Source organism: Gnatocerus cornutus, chromosome 1 (genome assembly GCF_029298725.1).
Source record: "Gnatocerus cornutus isolate USDA-ARS CGAHR chromosome 1, icGnaCorn1.1, whole genome shotgun sequence".
In the NCBI taxonomy this organism is placed as follows: Eukaryota; Metazoa; Arthropoda; class Insecta; order Coleoptera; family Tenebrionidae; genus Gnatocerus; species Gnatocerus cornutus.
The window spans coordinates 36,065,702-36,092,207 of record NC_142233.1 but is presented as its reverse complement, the minus strand read 5'-3'; the positions used below and the strand labels follow the sequence as shown (position 1 = coordinate 36,092,207).

At 37.0% G+C, this 26,506-nt stretch overlaps 3 protein-coding genes across 8 annotated transcripts in view; 1 reads left to right on the top strand and 2 right to left on the bottom strand.

Moving 5' to 3' along the window:
* The window catches only part of px (MAP7 domain-containing protein plexus), a 34,723-nt gene extending 13,017 nt beyond the window's left edge, over positions 1-21,706 (top strand). Inside the window, exons 4-15 of one of the 3 annotated variants that reach the window (XM_088031244.1) lie at positions 556-863; positions 3,248-3,429; positions 3,485-3,738; positions 3,786-4,025; positions 4,081-4,171; positions 8,186-8,395; positions 8,456-8,825; positions 13,027-13,673; positions 16,564-17,574; positions 20,283-20,486; positions 20,538-20,951; positions 20,998-21,706. In XM_088031244.1, the coding sequence (XP_087887370.1) occupies positions 556-863; positions 3,248-3,429; positions 3,485-3,738; positions 3,786-4,025; positions 4,081-4,171; positions 8,186-8,395; positions 8,456-8,825; positions 13,027-13,673; positions 16,564-17,574; positions 20,283-20,486; positions 20,538-20,951; positions 20,998-21,197 (4,131 nt within the window). In that variant the 3' untranslated portion in view covers positions 21,198-21,706. Of the gene's footprint in view, positions 1-555; positions 864-3,247; positions 3,430-3,484; positions 3,739-3,785; positions 4,029-4,080; positions 4,172-8,185; positions 8,396-8,455; positions 8,826-13,026; positions 13,674-16,563; positions 17,575-20,282; positions 20,487-20,537; positions 20,952-20,997 lie in introns of all 3 variants that reach the window. The other 2 variants (XM_088031251.1, XM_088031234.1) reach the window with 2 other exon arrangements.
* A 636-nt stretch (positions 21,707-22,342) lies between these two features.
* EloC (transcription elongation factor elongin C) lies at positions 22,343-23,082 on the bottom strand. Of its 4 annotated transcripts, none has more exons than XM_088031296.1 (3): positions 22,961-23,082; positions 22,651-22,919; positions 22,343-22,602 (listed from the first exon to the last, which is right to left on the bottom strand). In XM_088031296.1, exons 2-3 carry the CDS (start codon positions 22,863-22,865, stop codon positions 22,461-22,463), a joined length of 357 nt encoding a protein of 118 aa, XP_087887422.1. In that variant the 5' UTR covers positions 22,866-22,919; positions 22,961-23,082; the 3' UTR covers positions 22,343-22,460. The 4 variants fall into 4 exon arrangements, with proteins under 4 accessions (XP_087887422.1, XP_087887406.1, XP_087887430.1 ...); XM_088031280.1 differs by having other exon boundaries at positions 22,651-22,911; XM_088031304.1 differs by having other exon boundaries at positions 22,651-22,902.
* Positions 23,083-23,668: 586 nt separating this feature from the next.
* On the bottom strand, positions 23,669-26,219 carry Ubi-p63E (Polyubiquitin-63E). The gene is made up of 2 exons (XM_088031267.1): positions 26,109-26,219; positions 23,669-25,801 (listed from the first exon to the last, which is right to left on the bottom strand). Exon 2 carries the CDS (start codon positions 25,799-25,801, stop codon positions 23,744-23,746), a length of 2,058 nt encoding a protein of 685 aa, XP_087887393.1. The 5' UTR covers positions 26,109-26,219; the 3' UTR covers positions 23,669-23,743.
* Positions 26,220-26,506: the final 287 nt, after the last annotated feature.

Sequence of the window (26,506 nt, the reverse complement as noted above, 5' to 3'; positions counted from 1 at the left end):
GACACGTTTGAAGTTAATTGAAAAAGTACACAAGACATAATTGATATAAGTGTTTGTTAATATTGCTATTGTTGTTTCTACAAAAGGATAAACATTATGTGATGTGATCATGTGCGTCACGAGTCTTTCTAAAATAAATAAATATTGTTGCAAAATAAGTAGAATTGCGATAAGACTTGTCAGTTGTAAAGAGCAAGGTTCTGTTGGAGTTACCTACTGTCAACTTTGATGCGAGCAGCAGCTGTAGTTTATGTCATCGGAGTTTCTAATCACTACTAATTTTAATGTTGCAGTTGATATAATTAACATAATGCTGCTATATTTAACGCGACCATGGCCAAGTTCAATCCGTTTTTTCCGCCAAACCGCATTCCGAATAATTTCGATTCGATTCTCCTCGCATTTCACACTAAAATTTCATACCTGCATGACTTGACAAATGGATTTGCCGATAAATTGAAGGTCCGCGTCTTTTTGTGGCTTTTCTATAAAACTGCAATTAAATTGTTTCACACTCGGTAAAACGAACAATCAAAATTAATTGTGTTTTTGTAGGCGAGTATAGCGGCAAGGACGACTTCTCCGGCTCCAGACGTCAACGGTCAACCTTTAACTCAGAGCTATAGATGTTACATATGCGCCGGATTGTTTCCACGAACGCAGATGGAATGGTTGAGCACTTCTCCGGAAGGGATGAATTCGCACGCGATGCATTTTCCATGTCTTCGGAACGTGGCCAGGACCTCGGAGAATAGCTGCATGGATTCGCACGGGAGAGTACTCAGCTGCACGAGATGCGTTAGTCATTTGGCTCAACAGTGGGAGACGTACGAGAATGAAAGAGTTCCTCTGGAGAGGAGAAGGTACAGTGTCCTACGCGGTTCGCCGGAAGAGTTTTATTCGAAGAAAACATTTGTTCTAGAATACCATCTTTTTCAAAATAAGTCAAATTTTAAATCATATAATCAATAGGTTGAATTACTTACATTTTGAAAATTTATGTTTCGATAACTGCATTTTTTTTATTTTTTAAATTTTTTATGGTTTAACTGGTTGAAATTCTACAGGATGTACCAGAACTCGCGCCCCAGACAGAAAGGGCTTATGGAGGCAACAATTCTGAACAAAAATTTTGACACCATAATTTTTTAACTCAAAAAATAACCGAGATAAGACAAAAAAAACTAGCCAATCCCGAAGTTGAACAGAATTTGAAAATTGGTAACTATGGACACATACTAACATCCATTGGTCAGTTAAACATTAGACTCTCGTTGCCTAGGAAATTGGAATGGCTATTTACTCCACTTCTCGAATAAGCTTTCGGGATTGGTTATTAACTTTTAATCAGTTTTCGAATACCATTAAACTTAAACGGCCTAATTCTAATTCGATTTTGCGTTAACGCAAACCGTGGTTACCATGGATATTGCGGCATCTGTCATTCGGCTTCATTTTAGCCAAATTTTGGAGTTGAATCTTGCTTAATTGGTTAGCACTACAAGCATGAGATGATGCAAGTCGTTTTCTCAACTACTTGTCTACCCCATGTTTGAAAAAATATTGACGCTCGACAATGCTTTAGCGCTCTGTGCTTCATTTTATTTTGCATTTGACAGTGCGGCAACTTTGCCGCTGCGTAACCGATGCGGCACTGAATTAGAATTGACCCCTTAGTCAATTTTTGTTTTGAAATTTACCACCTGTGTTGCTGTCGGCACCCTCCCTTGCTCTCTGGGGCGCGAGTTCTGGGTTATGTCATACAACTCTAAAACCAAGACAACTAGGTAAAAAAATCCCAATAACATAGTTGGCAAAATATTATAACGACACTGCGCCGCAAAATTAATTAATTAATTAATTAATTAAAAAATTATTTTTTTAATATGTACATGCATTTTAAAGCTATTTTGACAATTTGATTTTAAATTTTTTCCATAAAATTAACACTTGTTGCAAAATAGTTGCAAAAAACAAAAACAGTCAGTATTCTTCGTGGCATCAGCCATTTCTGACTTCTTACTTAACATTTTTTTGCCACATTTGTGTTTAATCGGTTAATAAAACTGTTTAGTTCTGAATACATTGCAAAAGTTTAATATGCAATTTTGGATTATCCTATAGATGTTCTATTAAATTAAAGTAATCGTAAGCTGGTGTGAATCGTTAAGAAATTTTTAAAGCCATTTTTTAAATTAATAGGCCCATTTTGCGGTAATTTTGCTGGGTAGTGTACATAGTTAATTAAAATCTCTAGAATGTGCGCCTTTTTCTCAACAATTTTCCAGTTTGCTAGTGAAAAGTAGAAAATTCTCCAATTTTCATAGCTGTAACACAAAAATTACTAAAATTACGAATTTAAGTGGTGGATGTCAGATCAGTTTGCTTTCTCTTGAAAATTAAAACTTTCAAATATTGTGTTTTTTGCTCTACAATTTTGCAATTTGGTATAATTAATACACGGCTCAAAAGTAGTAGTTTTCCCAAAGTTCACGCTAAAGCAATAAAATTACCGAAATTTTTCCGGTGGATGTCGGAAATTTTTGCTTCGTTTTCAAAATAAAACTTTTAAAGTCTGTGTCATCCGATCTAGACTTTTGTAATTTATTAAAGTTAGTACATAACTCATAGGTAGTAACTTTTCCAAGTTTCGTAGCGATGTACTAAAATTATAAAAACATTCCAAATTTAAACAAAGGGTGTCTAAATTTGTTGCTCCGCCTTAACAATTTATAAAATTGGGTCTTTTGCTCTACTCTTTTGCTCTACAGTTTTGCAACTTAGTTGAGTCAATTGACGGCTCAAAAGTTGTATTTTCCCCAAATTTCATAGCCGTAGCACTAATATTACCAACATTATTATAAAACTAGTTATGACATTTTGATAACCACGTTATGGCAATTTCTTGTCCATCTGCCTCGGTTTTAGAGTTGTATGACATAAATGTTTTTCACAACAAACTTACTGTTGTCCATTAGAGAATTTTAAACGGCTAACCCATCAGAAGTTTAAAAAATAAGAAAAATTAAAATATTGATATATTATAAATAAATATAAATCATAAATTTTCATAATTTTTCAAAATAAACGCGATTTAACCTACGATTTAAAATTTGACTTTTTTTGAAAAAGGGGGTGCCCTATACATTGTTGGTTTTTGTTTTCATGAGCAATTTTTTTCGAAAAAAATTCTTTTCCGCCGAACTGTGCCTACCAACCAAATTACGACGTTGATGCTTGATTGTAGGTACGAAATTCCCATGCCTGATCCTACCACCACCAACGGCGACAGAGGGATTCCTACACCTCCAAGTACAAATAGTGAAAGGACAATAGCGAGCAATCCCGGGGGAAGCAGTATTTACTGTTTTCTCTGTGGATTACACTCGGAGTTTACTCTAGCTAGGGTGGTTTACGGCAGACCGCAAGGTAAACCATTAGCACACGAGCTATTTTACATAAAAGTAGGCATTGGAATTTACAGGAAGAAACGCCCCCTATTTCCCGTATCTTATTCAAAGAGTTAGTCCGCCGAACACGGAGCAACTGCGAGAAGACGGTTCGGCTCTAGTCTGCACTTTCTGTTACCACACGTTAGTGAGCCAGTGGAGGCGCTACGAGGCTCAAGGACCATCTGCACCACCTGCCGATAAACGGGACTACAACACCCACGACTACTGTTGTTACGTCTGCGGCATCACCACCTATAGAAAACGAGTCAGAGCGTTGCTAATAAAGGTAACACCACCACCTCCTCCACGCAATCTAACGTTTGAGACTTCCAGGATTTTCCCTTCTTGAGGTTTCACCCCCAACCAGAACACTCATTGCTCTTAGAAAACGGAGACTACGCCGTCGTTTGTTTGGATTGTTACGAAACGTTAAGAACTCAAAGCTTAGAATACGAGAGATGGGGCTTGCCTTTGGACAAACGACAGTATAATTGGATAACGCAACCTCCACCTCCTGAAGACAGTCCAGAAGCTACCATTGCACGGCTACCCAGCGGACAACGAAGCGACAAAGTAGTAAGTTACACGTTAAACAAGAACGCACTCAATTCATTGGATCCATTTCAAGGTTCCACCGACTTTTTTAGCAAAACCTGCGAAGAAAAATTGTTCCCCGAAACTCGTCGAAAGGAAGAGCGGCTCAAAGTCGGAACCGAGTGGTGAGTTATCAGTTTGCCACATGAGATACGATCGAAGTGATAAGGTTTATGATAAGATCGAAAAGACGTAAATGGAGCTTTGAAGATCGACCTTATTTGCTTCAAGATATTGATTCGATTTATAAATAAATTTATTTGATTGCGTGCCATTTTTTGTTTACTTCAGATGTCACAGGAAGCGCAGAAGTACCTTATTTAGATTAGTGACACTCGATAATTTATCACTCTAACCTTCATTGTTTAATTCGAGTAGAGTCAACTATTTTTCTTAATAACTTTGATCTTATCGAAGGCACTTAATTTTACAGTAAACAATTTCAATTAATTTTTGTTACAACTGTTATATAATCGTCCGATTTTCGGTAACGACTTAAACTTTGGTAGTTGTTATAGCGTTGACACCAATAAACAACAACTTTGTAATAGAAATGTAGGTTTAAAGGTTGGTAGGTTCAGGCAATCTGTGTACAGTGTTCAAAAGTTGTTATTTAACCTTTTCTTGCAAATAGATCAACGATACTTTTTTGTAGGTCTAAACAGTATCAATAATTGATGCTTTATCAAACGTTACTCAGAGGTTTAAAAATACTTCCAAAGCTATTAATACTTGTGGAATAGAAACATAATAGTTTAATTACTCTAAAATTTGTTTAAAAATAAATCCTTCATTCCGTAAAAAACAATATTTATTACGTGAGGGCAACAAATCAGACCTCAATTTATAGTGATATTAAATAGTAAAGATGTTTTTATTTACATGAACTTATCTTTAGCAAAAAAATGCTAATTACCTATTTTTATCCACGTTTTCACATTCTCTTATTTCGATCAAGCGCACAATTTTTCAATTTCTTCGGTGTAGACAGTTTCGGATTGTTTGAGAGCTAAATTCAACTCTGTTTCTGCAGTTTTTGATTACTTTTTCCATTGATGTGCTTCTCGAAAAAATGAAAAATTTTAAATTTTCCGCTCGAAATTTCGAAGTTGTGTGACCGCGAAAAGAAAATCTGCCACTGTGTAACGTCGCTATATGCCTAAACTCACCTTTTTACTGCAGATTTGTCTTTTCTTCGAATTTTTCGAACTGATTATGCTTCACGAAACAATTGAATTGTTAGAAAAACGTCATAGCAACCCTCATGGATTGCTATTTGTATTTTAATTGAGGTAAAATTTAGGAATTATTTTGAACTTTAGTTTAACTCTACCTGTCTTTGGGCCAATAGAGTTCCAGTTGGAAGCCTGATTCATGATTGCCACATTTTTCTATCCTGTTAATAAAAATCAGAAGTCGGGCTAGAAATGAAGACAGCATTAAAACGGACGAAAATTTCTCAAATAATTGAACCTCTTGACATGTGGGCCGTTAGAACTGTCAAATTTATGGTGTGTTGATTCGACAGATTTAAATCGTTTTTTGTTTATATGGGCGGCGTTAAACCAAGGTTACAAAATTTCGACAATAGTTATCATTAAAAACAAAAACAAGTGCTACTTTTGTTTTTCAAAGATAACTAAATTGGAAATTTTTTGAATAGTATGGTAAATGCGCAGCGTTTTTTCACACAATTTGCATTAAAAACTGAGATATTTTAATTTCAAGTTGTTGAAAAGAATTTTCAAATTTTGATATTTGAAATTAAGGGCGAAAAAAAAATTCAGAGTACGAAAGTAAATATTCTGAAGACGAGTCGCCTCGTTTCTACATGTGTCAAGTAGGTGCTCGTGCATAATCCGCCCTAGACGCAGCCCGAACAGGAAGTAAATAAAGACGTCGCGTTAACAGATCGACGGATGGAACACATGCGCCGCTTCGTCAAGGGTTCTGCGGGGGTGGAGGGAGCACAAAGACTAGGGGCTTCCGCCACCGCCACTTCCACCCCCAGTCTGCTCTTGCCGGCGGGTTGAAATCAAGTATCGCAGACTAGTAGGGGTCGCGCTTGTCAATAAACGCCTTTTTGCGGTATCACACGCCCAAAAATATCGCGCTAAGAACCTCTCTCGCTCGCTCTTTCTATTATTTTGTTATTGTTGTCGCTGTTGTGTAGCATCGCGGGGGTTTTGTTATTGTTTTTAAATCGGGATCGCGTGTGAATCTGCGAATTAGTAATTAAGGGATGTCGGGATTTGGGGGTTTTGTGACGAAGGGTGTTGATGTGGTTTGAGATGCGCGCGGGCGGATTTTTCTATTTCGGTTTATACTTGTATTGATGATGTGATATTCTCGATGGAATCGGTGTAATATGGACTTTAAACACTCGCACTATCTCCCTAATTTACAACATCCGCACCCTTATTATTACCCGGATGTGGGAGGTAAGACGCCTGGGGATGCACCCCGTTTTAATTATCTCTGAATTCATTCCAAACCTCTTCATTGAACGCGATTTTTCTACCGAAAGTCGCTTTCATAAACCCCATCCACACACACACACATCAAATATTCATTGCTTTGCTTTCTGCTTATTCCGCGCCTCCCTCAAAGGGCCGAGCTGATCACTGTGGAAACGCGATGGACCCATTTATCAGATGACAATCTAAAAAGTTCATTTTCTTACTAATTAAAACCGAGTTGTGGCTCTGCACGATTTAATGACAAGGATCGATTGTGTTTTATGGGGGCTAGTTCAAATGTCGAGCCCCGAAGGGTCTCGATAATGTCTGCCAAGGTCATTCGGTTCATTTTTTTCCTTTAATGTATATTCACACGTTCTTAACCACTGAGGTTATCAATAATCGCTGCGGAATATTTCAAACAACTGCGTTGCTGCCATTTTCGAATGTTTGTAAATATTTTTTAATAACGTTGCCACATGTTGTACACATTGATAAGTTTTTTAAGGTGCTAAAACCGGATTTAGCAGGTGCAAAGTTCCACTTTTGATACTAGTACTTTCGACATTATCACAATTTACGTGCTTCCATTTAAAAAGTTTCCACTCATCAAGTGGACATTGTTCATTTTGTTTTGCACTAGGTGCTCATTTTTGATAACAATTATCTGGGCTTGTCAAAACAATTGTTTTTCCCCAAGGAAAGTTTACGTTGTCTATTATTATCTTTAGGTAGTAGGCATAAGTATTGCATTTGTTCTCATTTCCAAGATGGAGGCCAAATGCATCGCTGATAAAGTTATTACTTTCTTTGCCAAGTTCAATAATGAGCTAAAAATACCAAATGACTAAAACCTTCGAGGAGGAATAAAATGTTGACTTAAAAATGACCACTAGTGTTTATATTATATCGAAAAAACAATTTATGGTTCATTTGTCAAGGATCTAGGGGGCCAAAGTGTATGTCAAAAGCCAACTTTGTGTTTACATGTGACCAGTTAGTTGATAACAAAATGATTGTAGTAATCAGGAATGACGATCTCGTTGACGATGAATATTCCGTCAACATTACTACACGTGATCCATTAAGTATAATTTAATAAAATAAAAGCTAGACACTTATCGTTATCATGTTTTTGCGACTGTTACTCATGCAAACAAATTTAAAGCGCATATTACAAAACGGCAAAAACTTAACATTTTTTACCCTTCTTTTTTAATCTTAATCAAAGGCGGCGTCGAAATTTTTGGCTGCCATTTCTTACCCCACACGATTTTGCACAAATTGCATTTTTCGCATGGATATAAATTATCGAAATAACGTATTATCCTCGCGAAAACGGCTAAAACTTCTTCTGATCGTCGCAAATCGTTACATCAAGAATGAAAATTAAATTTGACAGATGACAATTTCATGACAGTTACATTGGCGTATCATGTGGCAACATTTCGCCCCTAAACAATCTGTTTCTATCGTGTAAACGTGGCTTCAATTCATATGGCTCCCCTTGTTTTGAGTATTCATTTATGACCCAAAAACAAATGGCACTCGTTCGGCGTTTTCTGTTACCGACGTCGAGAAATAATGAAATTATGCCCTCTCACCCCCGTTGATTCTACGCTCATGTGTCAATCCTTCATAAAAGCAACGCCACCTTTGATTAACACGTTTATTTTTCAGTCCCCAACACTCCAAAAGTCGTGGTCTCAACGAATGGCAGCGCAAAACCGAGAGTCACAACCGGCCACGCTGTTCCAGGCCCGGGTCCGGGGGCCCAAACTCCGGGTTCCCATTCTTTCGCCGCAGCCTTGCGAAACTTGGCCCAGCAATCAGTCCCAGGTGGTGAGCATCCCACCCCGGCAGTCTCTGAGTCGCTTCGTAGAGAACCAGGTATTAAAAAGCTCGTAGATCCAGAGATGAGTTATTTCATTAATCGTTTGCAACATAAAGCCAGTGTTCCACCTTCAGAAAAAGCAAAAGTCAGCGCCGAATTACCGTTGTACGCCACTTCGGCGATTCGACCGGCGGAGTCTAGAATGGCAGTTGGAAATTCCAGCGATAGATACTCTCAATCTTGCATAACGGATTTAGGCCGGAGTGGTTTTCAACCTTATCGTCCTGAGGAGAGGATGGCGACGGTTCCTGTAGGATTAGACGTTCCTGGGTATCCACCGTACGGATATCCATCGCTGCCACTTTTAGACGAACAGTTGTATTATGAGAGAATGGGGTTGCTGCGACCGCCATGGCCACCTCTTGGACCTGCGTATCTCCCGTACATGATCGGCGGAGCTCCGATGCCTTTGTATCTACATGAACGGTGAGCAGTGAATTAAATTAAGCGCTAGAGTTGCATCAGGGTCCACGGTTCGCCGGAAGAGAATTTTATTCGAAGAAAATTGCTCATGAAAACGAAAACCAACAATGTATTCTAGAACCCCTTTTTCAAAAGAAGTCAAATTTAAAACAATCGTAGGTTTGAATTACTTGCATTTTGAAAACGTATGTTTCATTTTTTTAATTTTTGATGGTTTAACTGGTTCAAATTTTATAATCGACAACCGAATATTTGCTGAGAAAAGCATTTATGTCATACAACTCTAAAAACAAGACAACTGGGTAAAAAAAATCCAATAACGTAGATGGCAAAATATTATAACTACACTGCGCCGCAACTTTAAAAATTTATTTTTTTAATATGTACATGCATTTTAAAGCTATTTTGACAATTTTATATACAATTTTTTCTACAAAATTAACACTTGTTGCAAACTAGTTGCAAAGAACAAAAGTGGGAATCGCTGTGATTTTTACCTGGAATTTTACAGTTGGCCTCGAGAGAGTGATTTACTTCTAATACTGATAACAGTCAGTATTCTTCGTGACATAAAATCATTTCTGATTTCTTACTTAACGATTTTTTGTCACATTTGTGTTAAATCAGTTATTGAAACTGTTTAGTTCTGATGCATTGCAAAAGTTTAATATGCAATTTCGGATTGTCGTATAAATGTTTTATCAAATTAAAATAATCGTAAATTGGAGTGAATCGTCAATCATTTTTTTAAAGCCATTTTTAAAGTTAATAGACCAATTTTGCGTTAATTTTGCTGGGTACTGTAGTAAATCTTGTTACCATTGGAATTACTATAGTAATAAGAGACTTGTCAATAACATTTTAAAATTAAAACATCTCATCCCTTCATGGCCATTAATTTGTAATAGTACTGCACCTAGTTAAAATCTCTAGAATGTGCGTCTTTTTCTCAAGAATTTTTCAGTTTGTTAAAGAATTTTCATAGCTGTAACACAAAAATTACGAAATTTGGCGTCAGAACATTTTGTTTTCTCTTAAAAATTAAAATTTCTTAATACAGTCGAACTTCTATTACTCAAATTTTTCTACAACTCCAAATTTGTTTCATTCTCTTGCATTTTCCTTAAAATTTACATGTCATTTCATCTCTATTACTCGAAATTCTATAAATCGAATTAAATTTTGCCAACATAACGATGCTTCTATAACTCGAAAATTTTCTAGAATTAGTTTGTAAAAGCTGATATTGTGTCACTTTCTTTAAACTTCTGAAGTATATTAATAGCTTTAAATGCCACCATAAATCTAGAATTTTATCAAAAGTGTTAGATATGAATTATATTTCGAAAATCTGGTTTTAGGGGTAAGTTATTGTGACAACGATATCCCACTAGAACAATTGAGCCATAAAACAATTTTTTAAATGCAAGTATAAGAAAAAAATCTGATCAAAATCAGATCTTTAACAAAAATTTCAGAAAATTATAAAAATTGCAACTCGAAACTATGTAGATTTTGAAAATTTACATTTATAAGTGAAAAATGCGTTTCAAATATTAAAACTTTTTTTTAATGAAAGACAGTGCTACTGAGTACATTTATAATCCTTTGAAAAACAATTTTATGAAAATAATTGTAAGAACAAACGTATAAACATAAAATTTAATAACAGATTATGTACATATAGGTACTTCAATAAAATTTTCATTTTTAAGTTGTTCTTTAACTCGAATCAATTGTGGTTTCCCTTCAGACTTCGAGTCATGGCAGTTCAACTGTATTGTGTTTTTTGCTCAACAATTTTTCAGTTTGCTAAAGTTAATATACGAATAAAAACTAGAAAATTCCCCAATTTTCATAGCTGTAACACAAGATTTACTAAAATTACGAGTTTTAGTGGCGGATGTCAGAACTGTATGCTTCCTCTTGAAAATGAAAATTTCCAAATAGTGTGTTTTTTGCTCCACAGTTTTGCAATTTGGTAGAGTCAATTGCCGGCTCATAAGTTGTATTTTCCCCAAATTTTATAGCCGTAGCACTAGAATTACCAAAATTATTATAAAACTAGTTATGACATTTTGATAACCACGTTATTTTTTATCCATCGGCCTTTGGTTGTAGAGTTGACATGACATGACATAAATGCTTTTCACAGCAAACACACTGTTGTCGATTATAGAATTTTAAACGGCTAAAGGCCGTCTGACACGGTCCACAATTATGCACAGAATTTAGTCTGAAAAATTATGTCCAGAAATCTTCATCGTGTCATACACACTTTGCACACAATTTTGTACATAATTCTGTGTGAAGAAAAATTTTTAAACATGTTCTAAATTCTTCCAGAATTCTGTACAGAAAGTGCGCGGCAAAGTTGCGCATGAAGTTGAGTCATTGCGCTTGAAATCAACTAACGTGTGTTGTGCTCAAATAATAATTTCGTGGTCTAGAGATCAAGTTACGCTTCTAATTGAAGAATATCAAAAGACGCCGCTGTACAAAAATCTGCATGCTCGGCAAGCAGCACTTGAAAAAATTCAAGCGTCATTAAGGCCATTGCGGCCAAATATTACCACCCAAGAAATAAAGACAGGTGCTTTGAGGATCAATTTTCTGAATGTATACAAAAAGTATACATCCAGCATTAAAGTATCTTGCTTTGATATATGAGGTTCTATGAACTTCAGCAGATATTCAAATTGATCGTTTGTTAAGCGAAAAAAATTTTTGTACAAATTCGGATCTTCCACTAACAGCTCTTTGTTTAATAAACATCTTTTCCTTGGTGACGTCGTTGTAACCATCGTCTACACCAAAGTCGTCGCTTTTTTTTTCTCTTTTGTTTTAACTTTAGCAATCCACGGGAAATTAACACAATTGATATTATAATCGCCGAAGAGTAAAACAACTCGTTGTCCATATCTTATTACAGATGAAAAGATGTAAAAAGACCCAAACAAACGGATGCGCATTAGCAAATCGCGTTAATGCTCATGCGCCAGCGAACATCTGATGTGATACAGTGGCGTCGTATCAACAGCAACATTGGTTGTAAAATAAAACCACAATTATGGGACGTGGTTATAATCTAAAAACTATGCCTTTTGTTTAAAAATCTTCTTCTATGACATTAAAGATAATTTTTAGAAACCTTTGCACTCAAAGTCGATAATAAATTGTTGCGGGAATGTTTCTTCAAATAGCCCATCTGTGACGTCTATGGTTGGGAACCCCGTCAAATGTCAAAAATACCCCTCTACCATGCGCATGTTTAGGTTTATTTAGATATTTCCAACTATACCTATATATGGAACAATTAAAAAAATATATATATTTTTTATGGTTTTAAATTGTCAGGAATTGATGCACTCTTTTTCTGAGCAAAAACAAAATCCCTAAGTTAAACGTCAAAATATTTTCGAATGCGCAAGCGCAAAAACAGAAATAAGCACAGAATTTGGAAGCCGTGTCATACATGTGCACAAAATATCTTCCAAAATACTATTCATTTTTTAAATCAGAAATATATCCCAAATTCTGTTCACATTTTTGTTCATAATTGTGGACCGTGTCAGACGGCCTTAAGCCATGAAAAGTTTAAAAAATAGGCAAAATTCAAATATTAATAAAGCCCGTTTTTTTTTAAACCAGCAACACTGCAATCTTTTCCTGCATTACAACCGGCAACGTTGCCTAGGGAGATTTTTGGTGAGAAAATAATTGTCAAATTTTTGACATTTCTGAAAATTAGGCAGTGTTTCCGTTAAAAACGTTTCTTTTACAGCCTGTTGGGTTGCAAATCAAAGGATTTAATAGTGAAAAGACTCGACACAGCCTAAAAGGCCGTTTTGTGTAATCAAATTGTCAATTAGGCAACTAACCTATTTGATTTTATCACCAAAAAGTCACCATCGACGACGTTGCCGGTTGTAAAGTGGTGGGAGAGTGCGGTGTTTTTTTTTTTTAAAATTCATAATTTTTCAAAATAAAAGTAATTTAACCTACGATGATTTAAAATTTGATTTTTTTTTAAACGGGGGTGCCCTAAAATACATTGTTGGTTTTCGTTTCCATGAGCAATTTTTTTCGACTAAAATTCTCTTCCGCCGAACTGTTGGCCTCGATTTCATCGACCAAATGCAGTCAACGGCGACTAATATCGCCTCCCTTTGATCCCGCCCGGCCATTAAATGTTGTTTTTTAGATTAAAACTGGAGGAGGAGCACCGACAGCGCTTGGCAGCGGTCCGCAAAGACGAGCACGCCGAGCGCGAGCTTCTGGAGCACCGCGAACTCCTGCAGCAGCAGCGCGAACGAGAACAACGAGAGAAAGAACGAGCTCAGCGCGACCGCGAGAAAGCCCAACAGTCTCGGATCTCCCCTCACATGCCACCGGCGTCACACCTCTCTAGCCAGTCCCCCATGATGCTTCCGATGTTACATTCCGGTTCCATGTTACCGTCGACTCCTCTAAGCCTCACCTCGTCGACCCGCCAGTCGCCTCTGAGTGCTGGCTTCCTCACCCCTAGTTCTTTATCGCACAACTACCCCGTTCCACGGTCGAGTCCATCGCTACAACGACATTCTCCACACACGGGCTACACGTTGAATTTGAGCCAGCAGCAGAGACAGTCGCCGATTATACAGCCGTCGGGGCCGCTTATCAACAACACGGCCGCGTTGGGACAGTCTTCTAGTCAAGCGCCGAAAGCGCCTACACCGAAATTGAGTACAGTGCCTAAAATTAGTGTGGCGCCGACTCCTGTCACTAGTACGAGTGTGGTAAATGCGAATTCGACGAGTGATGTGACCAAAACGGTGACGGATGAGCGGCCGACTGCTACAAGCGCAGGTGAGGGGATTCGCGACAAAGGAGAAAATGCCTGATCTATGCTTGTGGTTTGTGAACTGTCCTACCCCAAGATTATTTATTTTTCGGTAATTCGTGGATTTTATTAGATCTTTATTTTGCACGTTTTGTTTTTTGATCAAAATCATTGGACTTGTTAGAGTTGTAAGCTAGAATGTAATTGTGATTTTGCTGCCGAGTTGGTGGATTTAGTTTTACCCTATATCTCAATTCTTTAAAATCACGTATTTATACAGGGTCCGCCCTCCCCAAAATCGTCTTTAATTTAAAGATAAAATTTTGAAAATTTGCAGACGCTCATGGTTGACAAAGCTCTAGAAGCTGAATTGGAATTTGTTTTGTATCACCGATAGTTTTGGCGTCGCGACGTCTTAGAAATGTATTTTTTAGCTGATTGTGAAGGTTTGTGAAATCAATCGCTAATTTAATTTTTTTTCCGATATAAGTGTGTTTAAAATATCTCTGTTGTCATTTTAGATTCAATGCAAATTGAGTTCAAAATTTGAGGAAAAAATGCTGTTTTATCAAGTTAGTTTCCAATTTTATTACGTCATAATTGGAAACTACGTTTACACCCATATGTCAACATCTTGTGTCACAAATGTCACAAATCTATACTTTGGTTCGTTTTAGATTGTAAAAAAGTCATCGTTGGTGAAATGTTGTCGCTTTGTCGATGCTAATTAACGATTTCTGGTACCCAAAAAGTGCAACATGCGACTTAATCAAAATTAACTTTCATACGAGCGAATGTAGTGACTTGTGAAAAATTGGTGTAAACGTAGTTTGTTTACATTTTGAAAACTAACTTGATAAAACGGCGTTTTTTCGCACATTTTAAACACAATTTGCAGTAGTTTCTAAATAACAACTCAAATATTTCTGACAGTTATGTTGAAAAAATTTTAATTTGCGAGTATTTCCGCAAGAACTCAAAAATCTCTAAAAATTATACTTTTTAGGCGTCGCGACGCCAAATGAACAGTGATAAAAAACAAATTTGTGCGCTAGCTTCTAGAGCTTTGTCAACTATGAGCGTATGCAAATTTTCAAAATTTTGTCTTTAAAATTAAAGACGATTTTTAAGGTGGACACAAGTGTTGCCGGGCCCTGTATTTAGTCCAGGCAAAACAAACATGAACCTCGGAATAATTCGCATAAGGCTGTTTTTTGTAGGGACCTTCTTTTTATTGTTCTAAACAAATTGTAAAATGTTCCCATCGATAGGTAGTATTAGAATACGAAAGAGCAAATTTAGAAACTTTTACTCTTAGGAAGATTGAAAAAAAGGCAGCATTTTCTAAAAAATTACGTAACTTGGCCTGTTTAAACACTAAAACAATAAAATTTATCGACACTAATTTAGAACACACTTATTAACTTTACTAAATCTTAAAATTTTAGAGCAAGAAGGAGCATTTTTAGAAATTTTTATTGAGAGGATAAACCAAAAATTCCTTCTATTCATTATAAAATTTCGCAAATTTGGTAATCTGAACGCCAAGACAATCAAAATTATAGCAGTTATTACTTTTGACGCGTTTATTGACTGTGCTAAATGCCAAAAAATTAGAGCAAGAAAGAACAATTTTAGAAATTTTTGTTCTTCAGAAGAATGAAAAAGGCCACTAATTTCTCAAAATTGGCGTAACTTTGACACTAAATCAATGAAATTTGTCGACGTTATAATTTACGGTACGCTTATTAACCAACCAAATTTCAAAAGTTTATAGCAAAAAAAGCAATTTTAGAATTTTTTATTTTGGGACCGAACCAAATTTCCACCAGTTTCTATAAAATACCGTAACTTTGCTAATTTTATGGTCAATGGTCGAAAACCATTTCTGCTTTTAACTATTGGTAATGATCAACTTTACTATTACTGATTGTTGCTGAAGACAAACAAGAAGACTAAAATGAAGTTTAAAAGGCAATTAAAATTGTGTCTTCATTTATTTCAAATAAACTAGTGAAAAGTAATTGTTTTAATGGTGTTAAGAGTTATAATTTTAATTTTGCGAGAAATAGTTAAGTTTTATTTTTCAACAGTATGTGGTAATTGCCGCGGTTCATCTTACCTGAATCGTAGGTAAATGAGTCTAAATTGTACGATGTCAACAAAGATATACATAAAAATCCATCCTGTTCTCTTGAGGACTTTTAAAAACTAGAAGAAGTTCTTGAAGAAAATAAGTACATACCATGAAATAAAATTTGCAAAAGATTAAAAAAGTTGCAAAGTTGCTGGAAAATTTCGTGGGTTAAGTTTCCTCCATGCTGCCTCAATCTAAAAAAAAGGCACTAAATTCTATGTTTCGACTGTGGTGCTCAAAAGAATAAAATTCTTGAAATTTTGAAACATACTTTCATATTCCAAAAGTGGTAAAATGGTTAATAATAAAATGAACGTCCACACAAAAAATCAACTTTATGCGAATTATTCCGAGCTTTTGAAATTTCTGTATCTATTTTGCCTATACGTTTTAATTTTAAGTTTGTACAAGTAGCATATTTTAGTTGTATGTTAAAAAAGAAAAAGTGGTGGGCGCCTCCAAGATCCCAATTTCTTTTTTGTTTGTAACAAGCTGAAATTCAAGCTCGCAGCTTCGAATGTTTGTACAGAGCGATTCTTTTTGTAGCCACACACCCAAAATTGAAAAGAATCGCCCTGTATTACGCTTCCGCTTCGCTTTTGACTTTTTTGTATTGTTTAACGTAAATTTTCGGTGGCAGTGATTAACACACTTGTGTCATCACCACTCATTGTACATAATCAACCAGTTGTTAACTCCATGGAACCATTCGGTGATGGATGAACCATTTTTCCTTCTCAGTCTAATTTTATTGGCATATTTTTTTGTCTTTGTTTCAGCCAGGAAGCCTACCATAGCACCGAATCAGCTTTATCAACTTACACAACCTGAATCAGCTTTACCTCAAACTATCCCTGTATCGAGCAGCAACAAACCTCCAGAAGTGAAACCCAAAAAACCGTACAATATCGATTACATCGTCAGCGATTTAACTTCACCGAAGAAGATGGAACCGTTTGAGGCGCCGCCGAAGAATGGGGCAAAAATCAGGATGAACAGTCAGATCATGTGTGTGAAGGAGGAGGAGACCAACACCAAGGAGCCCCGATTCTTCGACAGCGCCTACTCAGACATGAGTTCCGAGGTGAAGCACGCCAGTACTCCCGTGAATAATGTGAACCAACAAACGCACAGTCCTCAGTTGCCGGTACCATCGCCAAACCTACCAATGGAGCCGAAAGAATGCCATAAACAGGTCCTACCAAATACGATTGTTCCTACGATAAATAATAATTACATAAACGCACCTCATAGTACTAGTCAGAACGAGTTACGTAATAAAACAGACTGTTTCGAAACACATTCCACTGATTTGGTCGACAAAACGACCCCGAAACTACCGCCGTTGAAAACTTTCTACAAACTGTGGAACACCACCAACACCAAGAGCGACGTTGAAAACACCACCAAAGCATGCGAAACCCCATTTACAGTGCTAAACATACCGAATTTAAACTTGAAAGCGCCTCCGGTCAAGCGACAGAAGCTCAGCAAGATCGACGTGTCCATCATGAGGCGGAAGATGCGCAGAGAGAAGCGCCAGAGCAAACCGAAGGAGCCGAAGCCGATCCAAGATAACGCCACCAAAGTCACCGTCGACTTCGGCGTGCCCGTTTACGGCTACTCCGATAACTCCAGTTCGAGCGAGCTGTCGAGTTCAGAGTCCGAGAGCGAAGAACCGGAAGTGGATCTGTGGATCAAGTCGGGGCCGCCGTGCAAGCTCGACTTGAGGCCGCAGAAAATCAGATTTCTGGAGACGTTCGGACTGACGACTCACACGCAGAAAAATTGTGAGTTTTATAGGGCGGGGGGCGCAAACGTCCACGGAATTCTATACCAGAGCTCATTACTCGGTCCACTCGTTAAAAAGTTAAGTTGGCAGCAGCCCTTAGCGATTTTCATGCGTAAAAGGTGGCAACAAAAGTTTTGACCTTGACGCAATTGTAGCATGCGTAGAAGCTAATCGTTTTTCACAACATTGCTGAAACTTGTTAAATCTCTATTAAAATTATTCTTTTGCAACAAATTTTTAATTAGTTTGTCATTGATTAATAAAGTAAACCCAGATGACATATAACCTAGTAAATTTTATGGCCACATTATGAGAGGACCGGGCAGTACTAATCCTTGCGGTTGGGGACCATAAAAATAGGCGCACGCCGTGATCGGTCGGTATTTAAAAGAAAATTGAATCGAATATAATAAACAAACATATTTACATACACACTCATTTTTAAATTTAACTCAAACTATCATCTGATTCGGACCTGTTGTTATTTAAACTTATAATAAGTTCATTGGGAGAAGTTTATCGAAATGTTGCACGAAATGCGTCCGGGCCTGTTCAACCTTTGGTCTTCCCTCTATACTTCAGCCAAGTTGGTCTGAGCTACTATAAAAGTATAAAAATTTGCGGGCTACCGCAACGGGACAGCTTCAAAAGATTCTCAAGTGCACATAATAAAATTTACACAGGAGAGTGGGCTGATAGCAATGAGCTGCACTTTAAAATTGTGGCGAAATTCAAACGTTTCTTACCGTTTTTAACCAGCACTAATTAATTACGCAGTTTTGATGCACAGCAATTTACACGTCAAAACTGGCAAATGTCAAATTCTTGTCAACCTTGTCGTATTAAAATCCCCAAAACTCGTCAAGATTCCAACTTCAGATCAGTGTTGCCAGGTCTTTGGATTTTCCCCGAATCTAGGGAATTTTGAAGTATTAGAGGGGAAAAAGAGATTTTCAATTATCGAACAAATCTAGGGGCATCTATTAATTTAATTCTTTAACTGTAATTTTCGAAGCTGTTTTACAAAATATTTATTGATTCTGAGAAAGTATTAGATATAATAGATAATTCAATAAGCAAATGACAAGTTTTTTAGTAATTTTTAAATAATATTTCTATAGTTTATCCGGTGAGAGATTGAGAGATTTCAACAGTTGACATATAAATTGGTAGCAAATTATGCTACAAAATGCACTAAAAACACTAAATTCCTACGCGAAATGGGTTCACAGGGTTGTCAGTAACTAGGGTTATTTTGTTATTTTAAATTTCGCGCGTATGGTACACTTTTTATTGCGTAGATTTAGTGACTTTTCTGTCTCATTCAAACTCTCACTGTACGAACTATACCAATTGGTGACAATTTGACAAATATGACAGTTTTTGTTAGATGTTTCGCAGAAATTGCGTTTATAAAATCAGCATTGTGTAACTCGCTTTCCTAAACGACCAATCAAAAAGTCGCATTTTAAATTCGATGCCTACAGTCAGTTTAAGTGGACAGTTATTTTTTTCTTAATGTTGGACTGTTGATAAATTAGCTTTCGAAATTTTGAGTTGACAAGATTGGTAACATTTGTCCCCCAGAATTTGACATTTGCTATTTTGACATGAAGATTGCTATGCATCACAACTTGTAGTTGTGATAATAATGAATTAGTGCAAGCACTTAAACTGGTCCAAGTGAAGTGAAATTTCTGAGGATTTTTTGAGGGTTTATAGTACACAAAAATGTAATGATTTTTCTTAATAAAATGTGACAAATTTTATAAAAATATTACCAAAATAAAGGAAATATAAAATAAAATTTACTGTAAAATGGTGGAGGCGCCAGGATAATAAGTTGGAATCTTGACAAATCAGCTTTGAAGTTTTTAATATGACAAGGTTGGCATCATTGTCCCCCAGAATTTGACATCTGACATGAAATTTGTTGTGTATTTATGGTGATAGTTCGTACAGTGAGAGTTTAATGAGAGAAAAGTCACCACGTCTGCGGAATAAAAAGTGTACGCGCGAAATTTAAAGTAACAAAATAAGCCTACAACATACATCATTATCCCCCAGAATTTGACATTTGCCAATTTTCACAGAAAAATTGTTATGCATAACAACTACGTAATTAATTAGTGCGAATTCTTGAACCGGTGCTTCAGGTTCGCGTAATAATTTTTGGAGATTTTTATGGGTTGGTGGTACAAAAAAAATGTAGGGAATCCCCTCTTTAAAATGTGACAAAAATTTCGTTCAAATTGTACCAAAAAATTAAGAAAATGTAAGATAAAATTTACTGAAAAATGGTGGATGCGCCAGGATAATAATAAAACTTCTGCAAATTGTCATTTTTCGTGAAAAAATTGGGAAATATCGTGAAAATCCGGGAACGTAAATAAATATAAAATAGAAAAAAACGGCCTACTCTCGGATACGCGGGAATAATCGCAGAATTAATTGAAGGTTTTTTTTGAGAACATAAAAAAAAGTCAAAGTTACATATACGTTTACAACAGTTAAAGGGTAATTACGCAGTTTTGATGCACAGCAATTTTTCACGTCAAAATCGGCAAATCTCGAATTCGCGCCAACCTTGTCGTGTCAAAATTCCCAAAACTCGTAAGATTCAAACTTCTAATAAAAAAACTGGCAAAATGGACACTTGTAACCATAGCAACCAAACAAACTGCGGTTTCAACTCTTATTTCGCAGACGTGGAACTGAAGAAATTGGAGAGGCGTAAGTGGCAGCCGACGTGGAACTTTGTCTTGGACGACAAGGAGAGTATCGTCCCTTTGAACTTACCAGTGCCTTTGCAGTCGCCGTCATTGCTGAATTCTCTGCCAGATTTCAGAACGAAGAGCCATTTCTTGCAGGCTTTGGGGCTGCGGAACATCCCCGATCAAACGAGGCAAGGTGAGAATCGCAATTTGAGTACTTTCCCCTCTGAAATGAAGTTCTTTCCAGAGCTGGAAAAGACGTGGATTAAGATTGTGGAAGAACGAATCCGAAGAAAGTGCGAGTCGGCGTTGACGAAATACACCATAAAGGCGTACAAGAGGCAGAAACGCGTCACTAACTTGAAACCAAATGGCCTAACACTAACGAAGAGTATCAATAACTGCAGCGACATCGCATTTAAAATCCCCATCGTTCATCAGTACGGGCAGGCGAGAATCGCGCCGGTGATAAAATGCGAAGATCCTTTGAAGGCGAACTATTTACCTCTGACAATGGTCGTTTTGGAAAGCCCTAAAAGTAACAAAACCATTGAAAGCGGGGTGAAAGTGGAGGAGATTAAAGTCCAAGAAGAGAAACCAGCGTGCAGAAGATGGCCTGGAATTCAAGCGATCATGGAGACGTATCAGACGTTTGCAAAAGGTTTTTAAATGTCATTCTGTTGTATAATTCTAAGTTGAGTTTGTAGAACGAGATGGCGAAATTGAAACCTTGTCAAAGAGGTATCACACATTGAAGGAAGAAGTCTTAATGAAACAGTTCGAGGTCAAGTACCTCGAGCGCCGTCAGAGGGAGCTACATTCGACTGTATTTCTAACAGAACAAGATCGGAAACGGTTACAAAAAATTATCGACCAATTAAACAATATCGTCAATGCTTTTAGGTAGCATAGGTTTAAAAAATTACGTCGATAAATTCATCACTTGTTTTAATTTGTTGATTTAAATATTGTTTTTAAAAAAAGATATTGTTATGAACTAATCGGACCAAGTTCGCTCTTGATTTGTTGTACGTTTTATTCTCTTGGTTGTAATTGTTAAGTATGATGATGATGTCGATTTTTATTGCAAGAAACTAAATTTTTAAAAGACTGTGATGGGAATATTTAAACAAAATGGTGGGTTTTATACTTTTTAATAATCGCTATTAAAAATATAAATAGTATTATGTAAAAGCTTCCAAAACTTAACCCGTTGTAATTATTTTTAAGAAGTTCGAATATAAATTATAAACCGAATTAAAAAATATCTTTATTTGGTATGTTTAATTTTACGGGTGTCCTTAGTTGTAAAGTAGGAGAGAGTGGTGTTCACTTATTCTGTGATAATACAATTTTAGTAATCGTAACGTAAAAACTGTTTCTAGCATGACAAACTTAATAAATGTACAGAATAATTGTTTGCCTTTTATTTCTCTTATTTCTCATTAATTGTATTTTATTATACCCTCCCCCCAAAAATTGATATTTTACGGACTCGCTCAAGTCCACAAAATGAGTCTTTTTCGGACTTTATCCCAAAAATGGGTTTGGAGGTAAATCTAACACCATTTTTTTCACAGACTTATCTGCTATTCCTCGTCTGCAAACAGCAACGACTCGTCCGCAAAAACTGCATTTTACGTGCTTGTAACAAAAATGACTATTAGAGACGAGGTAGAAAAAAATCAAGAAATCATGATAGTTAACAAATGAATGCTCTTATTTCTCATCAAATTGAATTTTATTATACCCTTCCTAAAATTAATATTTTACGGACTCGCTCAAGTCCATAAAATGAGTGTTTTTCGGACTCCATCCCAAAAATGGGTTTGGAGGTAAATCTAACACAATTTTTTTCGCGGACTTATCTGATATTCCTCGTTTGCAAACAGCAACGACTCGTCCACAAAAACTGCATTTTACGTGCTTGTAACAAAAATGACTATTAGAGGCGAGGTAGAAAAAATCAAGAAATCATGATATTTAACAAATTAATACTCACACAACATTGGTGATTCTTTTTTTTGCTTGAAATCCCAGAAATAAGAGACCTTGAATTCTTTAAAATTTAATCAGCTATGATCACAAAAGAAGAATGCATTAGTCAAACCAAACTTAAGATTAAGTTATCCAACTGAACCTGACGTAATTTAAGTTGGCCTGTAAACATTCAACAATCTAAGAAATTCGCAGCCATTAACAATTCCAAAGCTATTTCTGGTGCAATTGGGAACTCAGGTATTTCAGTGGAGCTATTGGTGTACCTGACTTTGTAAGTGAAGTACATGCAGACTTTTTGAAGTACGTGAGACCTAAACCAAAGAGTTAGTCACACCCGAAGCCGGGAAGCCCAAACTTACGGTATTTCTCTGAAATTCACTTCGTTAGCTTCGTTCTCTGCAAACTGGCCAGGACCGCTCAACATGGCTTTTATGGTACCGGAAGTTAAGGCGTGTTCACGTTTTACGATAAACTCGTGGCCGTCAGAGGAAATCAGTTTTACGTACATCGCGTCGGGACCCTCGCAGCCCCCATAGATCCGTTCTTGGGACTTTTCTTCGCCAACTTCACTCATTTTCGTTTTTCTTTGTTGGTTGGTTTGGGGGGCGGACCTTAAAATGCTTGTTGGCTTCGGTGGGATTGAAATTAATGATTTTTGAACAGATTTACCTATGACGTCTTTTTTGCAAGTAACAATTTTGTTTTTAACCAAGATTATTGACGAGATGTTGAGATGTCAAATGTCAATTTCACGCTTGCGCTGACGTTTTGCACCTAATTTCACTCGAAATTTAACGCCAAATAAAAAACAAAAATCACATTTGTTAGTTTATATTTTAAGAAAAAGAAACTTGACTTTGATGATGATTTATCATTTCAAATTTGATTTTTTTTAATATAAAAACTACGCTTTTGGGTATGCAACCAACAATACACGTATCAGTCGTGTGACGTATGTCCTAGCTCAGGAGTGTTATTGAAAGTTTTAATTTTTCAATTTTTCAGAAAATATTTTAAAATACGAATAGCCTTTAATAAAAATGGACACGAAATTGGCAATTAAAGTCGTGAGCGAAGTTTCGTGTTGATCCAAAGATTTATAAATCATAAAATCTTTAAGTTAGTTTTTAATTTTTGGCGTCTTGAAATTTATTCCGAGAAAATGATTTGAATTCGGGATTGGTTAGTCAAATTTTAATACTTTTCGTGCCTGAAGTTAGGTCATCGACGTATGTCGTAATTTAGAAATATGAAATTTCAGGACTTCGTGCATCAAATGCAAAACTCACAAAGCCTCTCGACTTCTCGTTATTGAATGAAATTAAAACCAGAAATGTTAAGTGGTTTCCAGTTAACGTGAAAATAAAATTTCAAATATTCAGTCATCAGTAATCTTTATTTCCATCGATAATTTGCGTAACAAAAAGTAAAAAATAAATTTCCGTGAATCCGCTACTGTCCTCCTCGCAAACGCAACACCAAGTGAAGGGTTGACTCCTTCTGGATGTTGTAGTCGGAAAGGGTGCGGCCATCCTCTAGTTGTTTGCCGGCGAAGATGAGACGCTGTTGATCTGGAGGAATTCCTTCTTTGTCTTGGATTTTCGCCTTCACGTTTTCGATAGTATCTGAAGGTTCTACTTCAAGAGTAATAGTCTTTCCAGTCAAAGTTTTGACGAAGATCTGCATTCCTCCTCGAAGTCTCAAAACCAAGTGAAGTGTGGATTCTTTTTGGATATTGTAGTCTGACAAAGTTCGACCATCTTCCAACTGTTTGCCGGCGAAGATCAATCTTTGTTGATCTGGAGGAATTCCTTCTTTGTCTTGGATTTTCGCCTTCACGTTCTCAATAGTGTCTGAAGGTTCTACCTCAAGAGTGATTGTTTTCCCAGTCAAAGTCTTGACGAAGATCTGCATACCACCTCGAAGACGTAATACCAAGTGAAGAGTGGACTCCTTCTGGATGTTGTAGTCGGAAAGGGTGCGACCATCCTCAAGTTGTTTGCCGGCGAAGATGAGACGTTGTTGATCTGGAGGAATTCCTTCTTTGTCCTGGATTTTTGCCTTCACGTTTTCAATCGTATCTGAAGGTTCTACTTCAAGGGTGATTGTCTTTCCAGTCAAAGTTTTAACGAAGATCTGCATTCCTCCTCGAAGTCTCAACACCAAGTGAAGTGTGGATTCTTTCTGGATGTTGTAGTCTGACAAAGTACGACCATCTTCCAACTGTTTGCCGGCGAAGATCAATCTTTGTTGATCTGGAGGAATTCCTTCCTTGTCTTGGATTTTCGCCTTCACGTTCTCAATAGTGTCTGAAGGTTCTACCTCAAGAGTGATTGTTTTCCCAGTCAAAGTCTTGACGAAGATCTGCATACCACCCCGAAGACGCAATACCAAGTGAAGAGTTGACTCCTTCTGGATGTTGTAGTCGGAAAGGGTGCGACCATCCTCTAGTTGTTTGCCGGCGAAGATGAGACGTTGTTGATCTGGAGGAATGCCTTCCTTGTCCTGGATTTTCGCCTTTACGTTTTCAATCGTATCTGAAGGTTCTACTTCAAGGGTAATAGTCTTTCCAGTCAAAGTTTTGACGAAGATCTGCATTCCTCCTCGAAGTCTCAAAACCAAGTGAAGTGTGGATTCTTTCTGGATGTTGTAGTCTGACAAAGTTCGACCATCTTCCAACTGTTTGCCGGCGAAGATCAATCTTTGTTGATCTGGAGGAATTCCTTCCTTGTCTTGGATTTTTGCCTTCACATTCTCGATAGTGTCTGAAGGCTCAACTTCAAGAGTGATAGTCTTTCCTGTCAAAGTCTTGACGAAGATCTGCATGCCACCTCGCAGACGCAACACCAAGTGAAGGGTTGACTCCTTCTGGATGTTGTAGTCGGAAAGGGTGCGGCCATCCTCTAGTTGTTTGCCGGCGAAGATAAGACGCTGTTGATCTGGAGGAATTCCTTCTTTGTCCTGGATTTTCGCCTTTACGTTTTCAATCGTATCTGAAGGTTCTACTTCAAGGGTAATAGTCTTTCCAGTCAAAGTTTTGACAAAGATCTGCATTCCTCCTCGAAGTCTCAACACCAAGTGAAGAGTGGATTCTTTTTGGATATTGTAGTCTGACAAAGTACGACCATCCTCCAACTGTTTGCCGGCGAAGATCAATCTCTGTTGATCTGGAGGAATTCCTTCCTTGTCTTGGATTTTGGCCTTAACGTTCTCTATGGTGTCTGAAGGCTCTACCTCAAGAGTGATTGTTTTCCCAGTCAAAGTTTTGACAAAGATCTGCATGCCACCTCGTAGACGCAACACCAAGTGAAGGGTTGATTCCTTCTGGATGTTGTAGTCGGACAAGGTGCGACCATCCTCTAGTTGTTTGCCGGCGAAGATGAGACGTTGTTGATCTGGAGGAATGCCTTCCTTGTCTTGGATTTTAGCCTTAACATTCTCGATAGTATCTGAAGGCTCTACTTCAAGAGTGATGGTCTTACCAGTTAAAGTTTTCACAAAGATCTGCATCTGAAAGGAAAAAACAATTAGTGACGAAGCAAATTTCAGGCCGCCATTTTGAATTCCAAGAACAAAGAAATCATGTAACTGCGCACTGAATATCAAGTCGGAAAATCAGCAAAAACACTCACATTGTGGGTATTTGGTGGATTTAACAAATTTACAGAATTAATTTTGTTAATTTAAACAAAAGAGAAACACGTCACTAGGACGATAACTTTCGGGCGAAATTTACGAAAGAAACAAAAATCCACCGTTTCTGGACGCGAATTCGCGTAAATAGTATAAATAGGAACTCGAAAAACCACAAAATTACCTTCAATCTTTGTTAATACAGCACAATTCAACACTTTTTGCTTTGCTTGCACAAATTGTATGAGACAATATGGCGAGTCTGACTCGGATCGCTTTTATAAGAACGTCTACCCCCACTCCTTCATAGTCTCGGACCCAACGTTCTCATTCTCGAAATTTCTCGAAATTTCCTGAAAAACTCTAATTTTGAATAAAACCACCCCTACAAATTACAGATAAGAGCACAAAAAGTACCCACGTGCAACAATTTTCAAAAATGTGTTGTAGAAATCGAGAAATTAATATTTTAATTTTGGGGGATTTAGGGATTTTCGAAGCGCCATGTTGGCAGGTCATTCAAGGTGAATCATCTTTATCGATCAGCTGTTTTCTTTGTATTTGTTTTTATGATTGTGACGT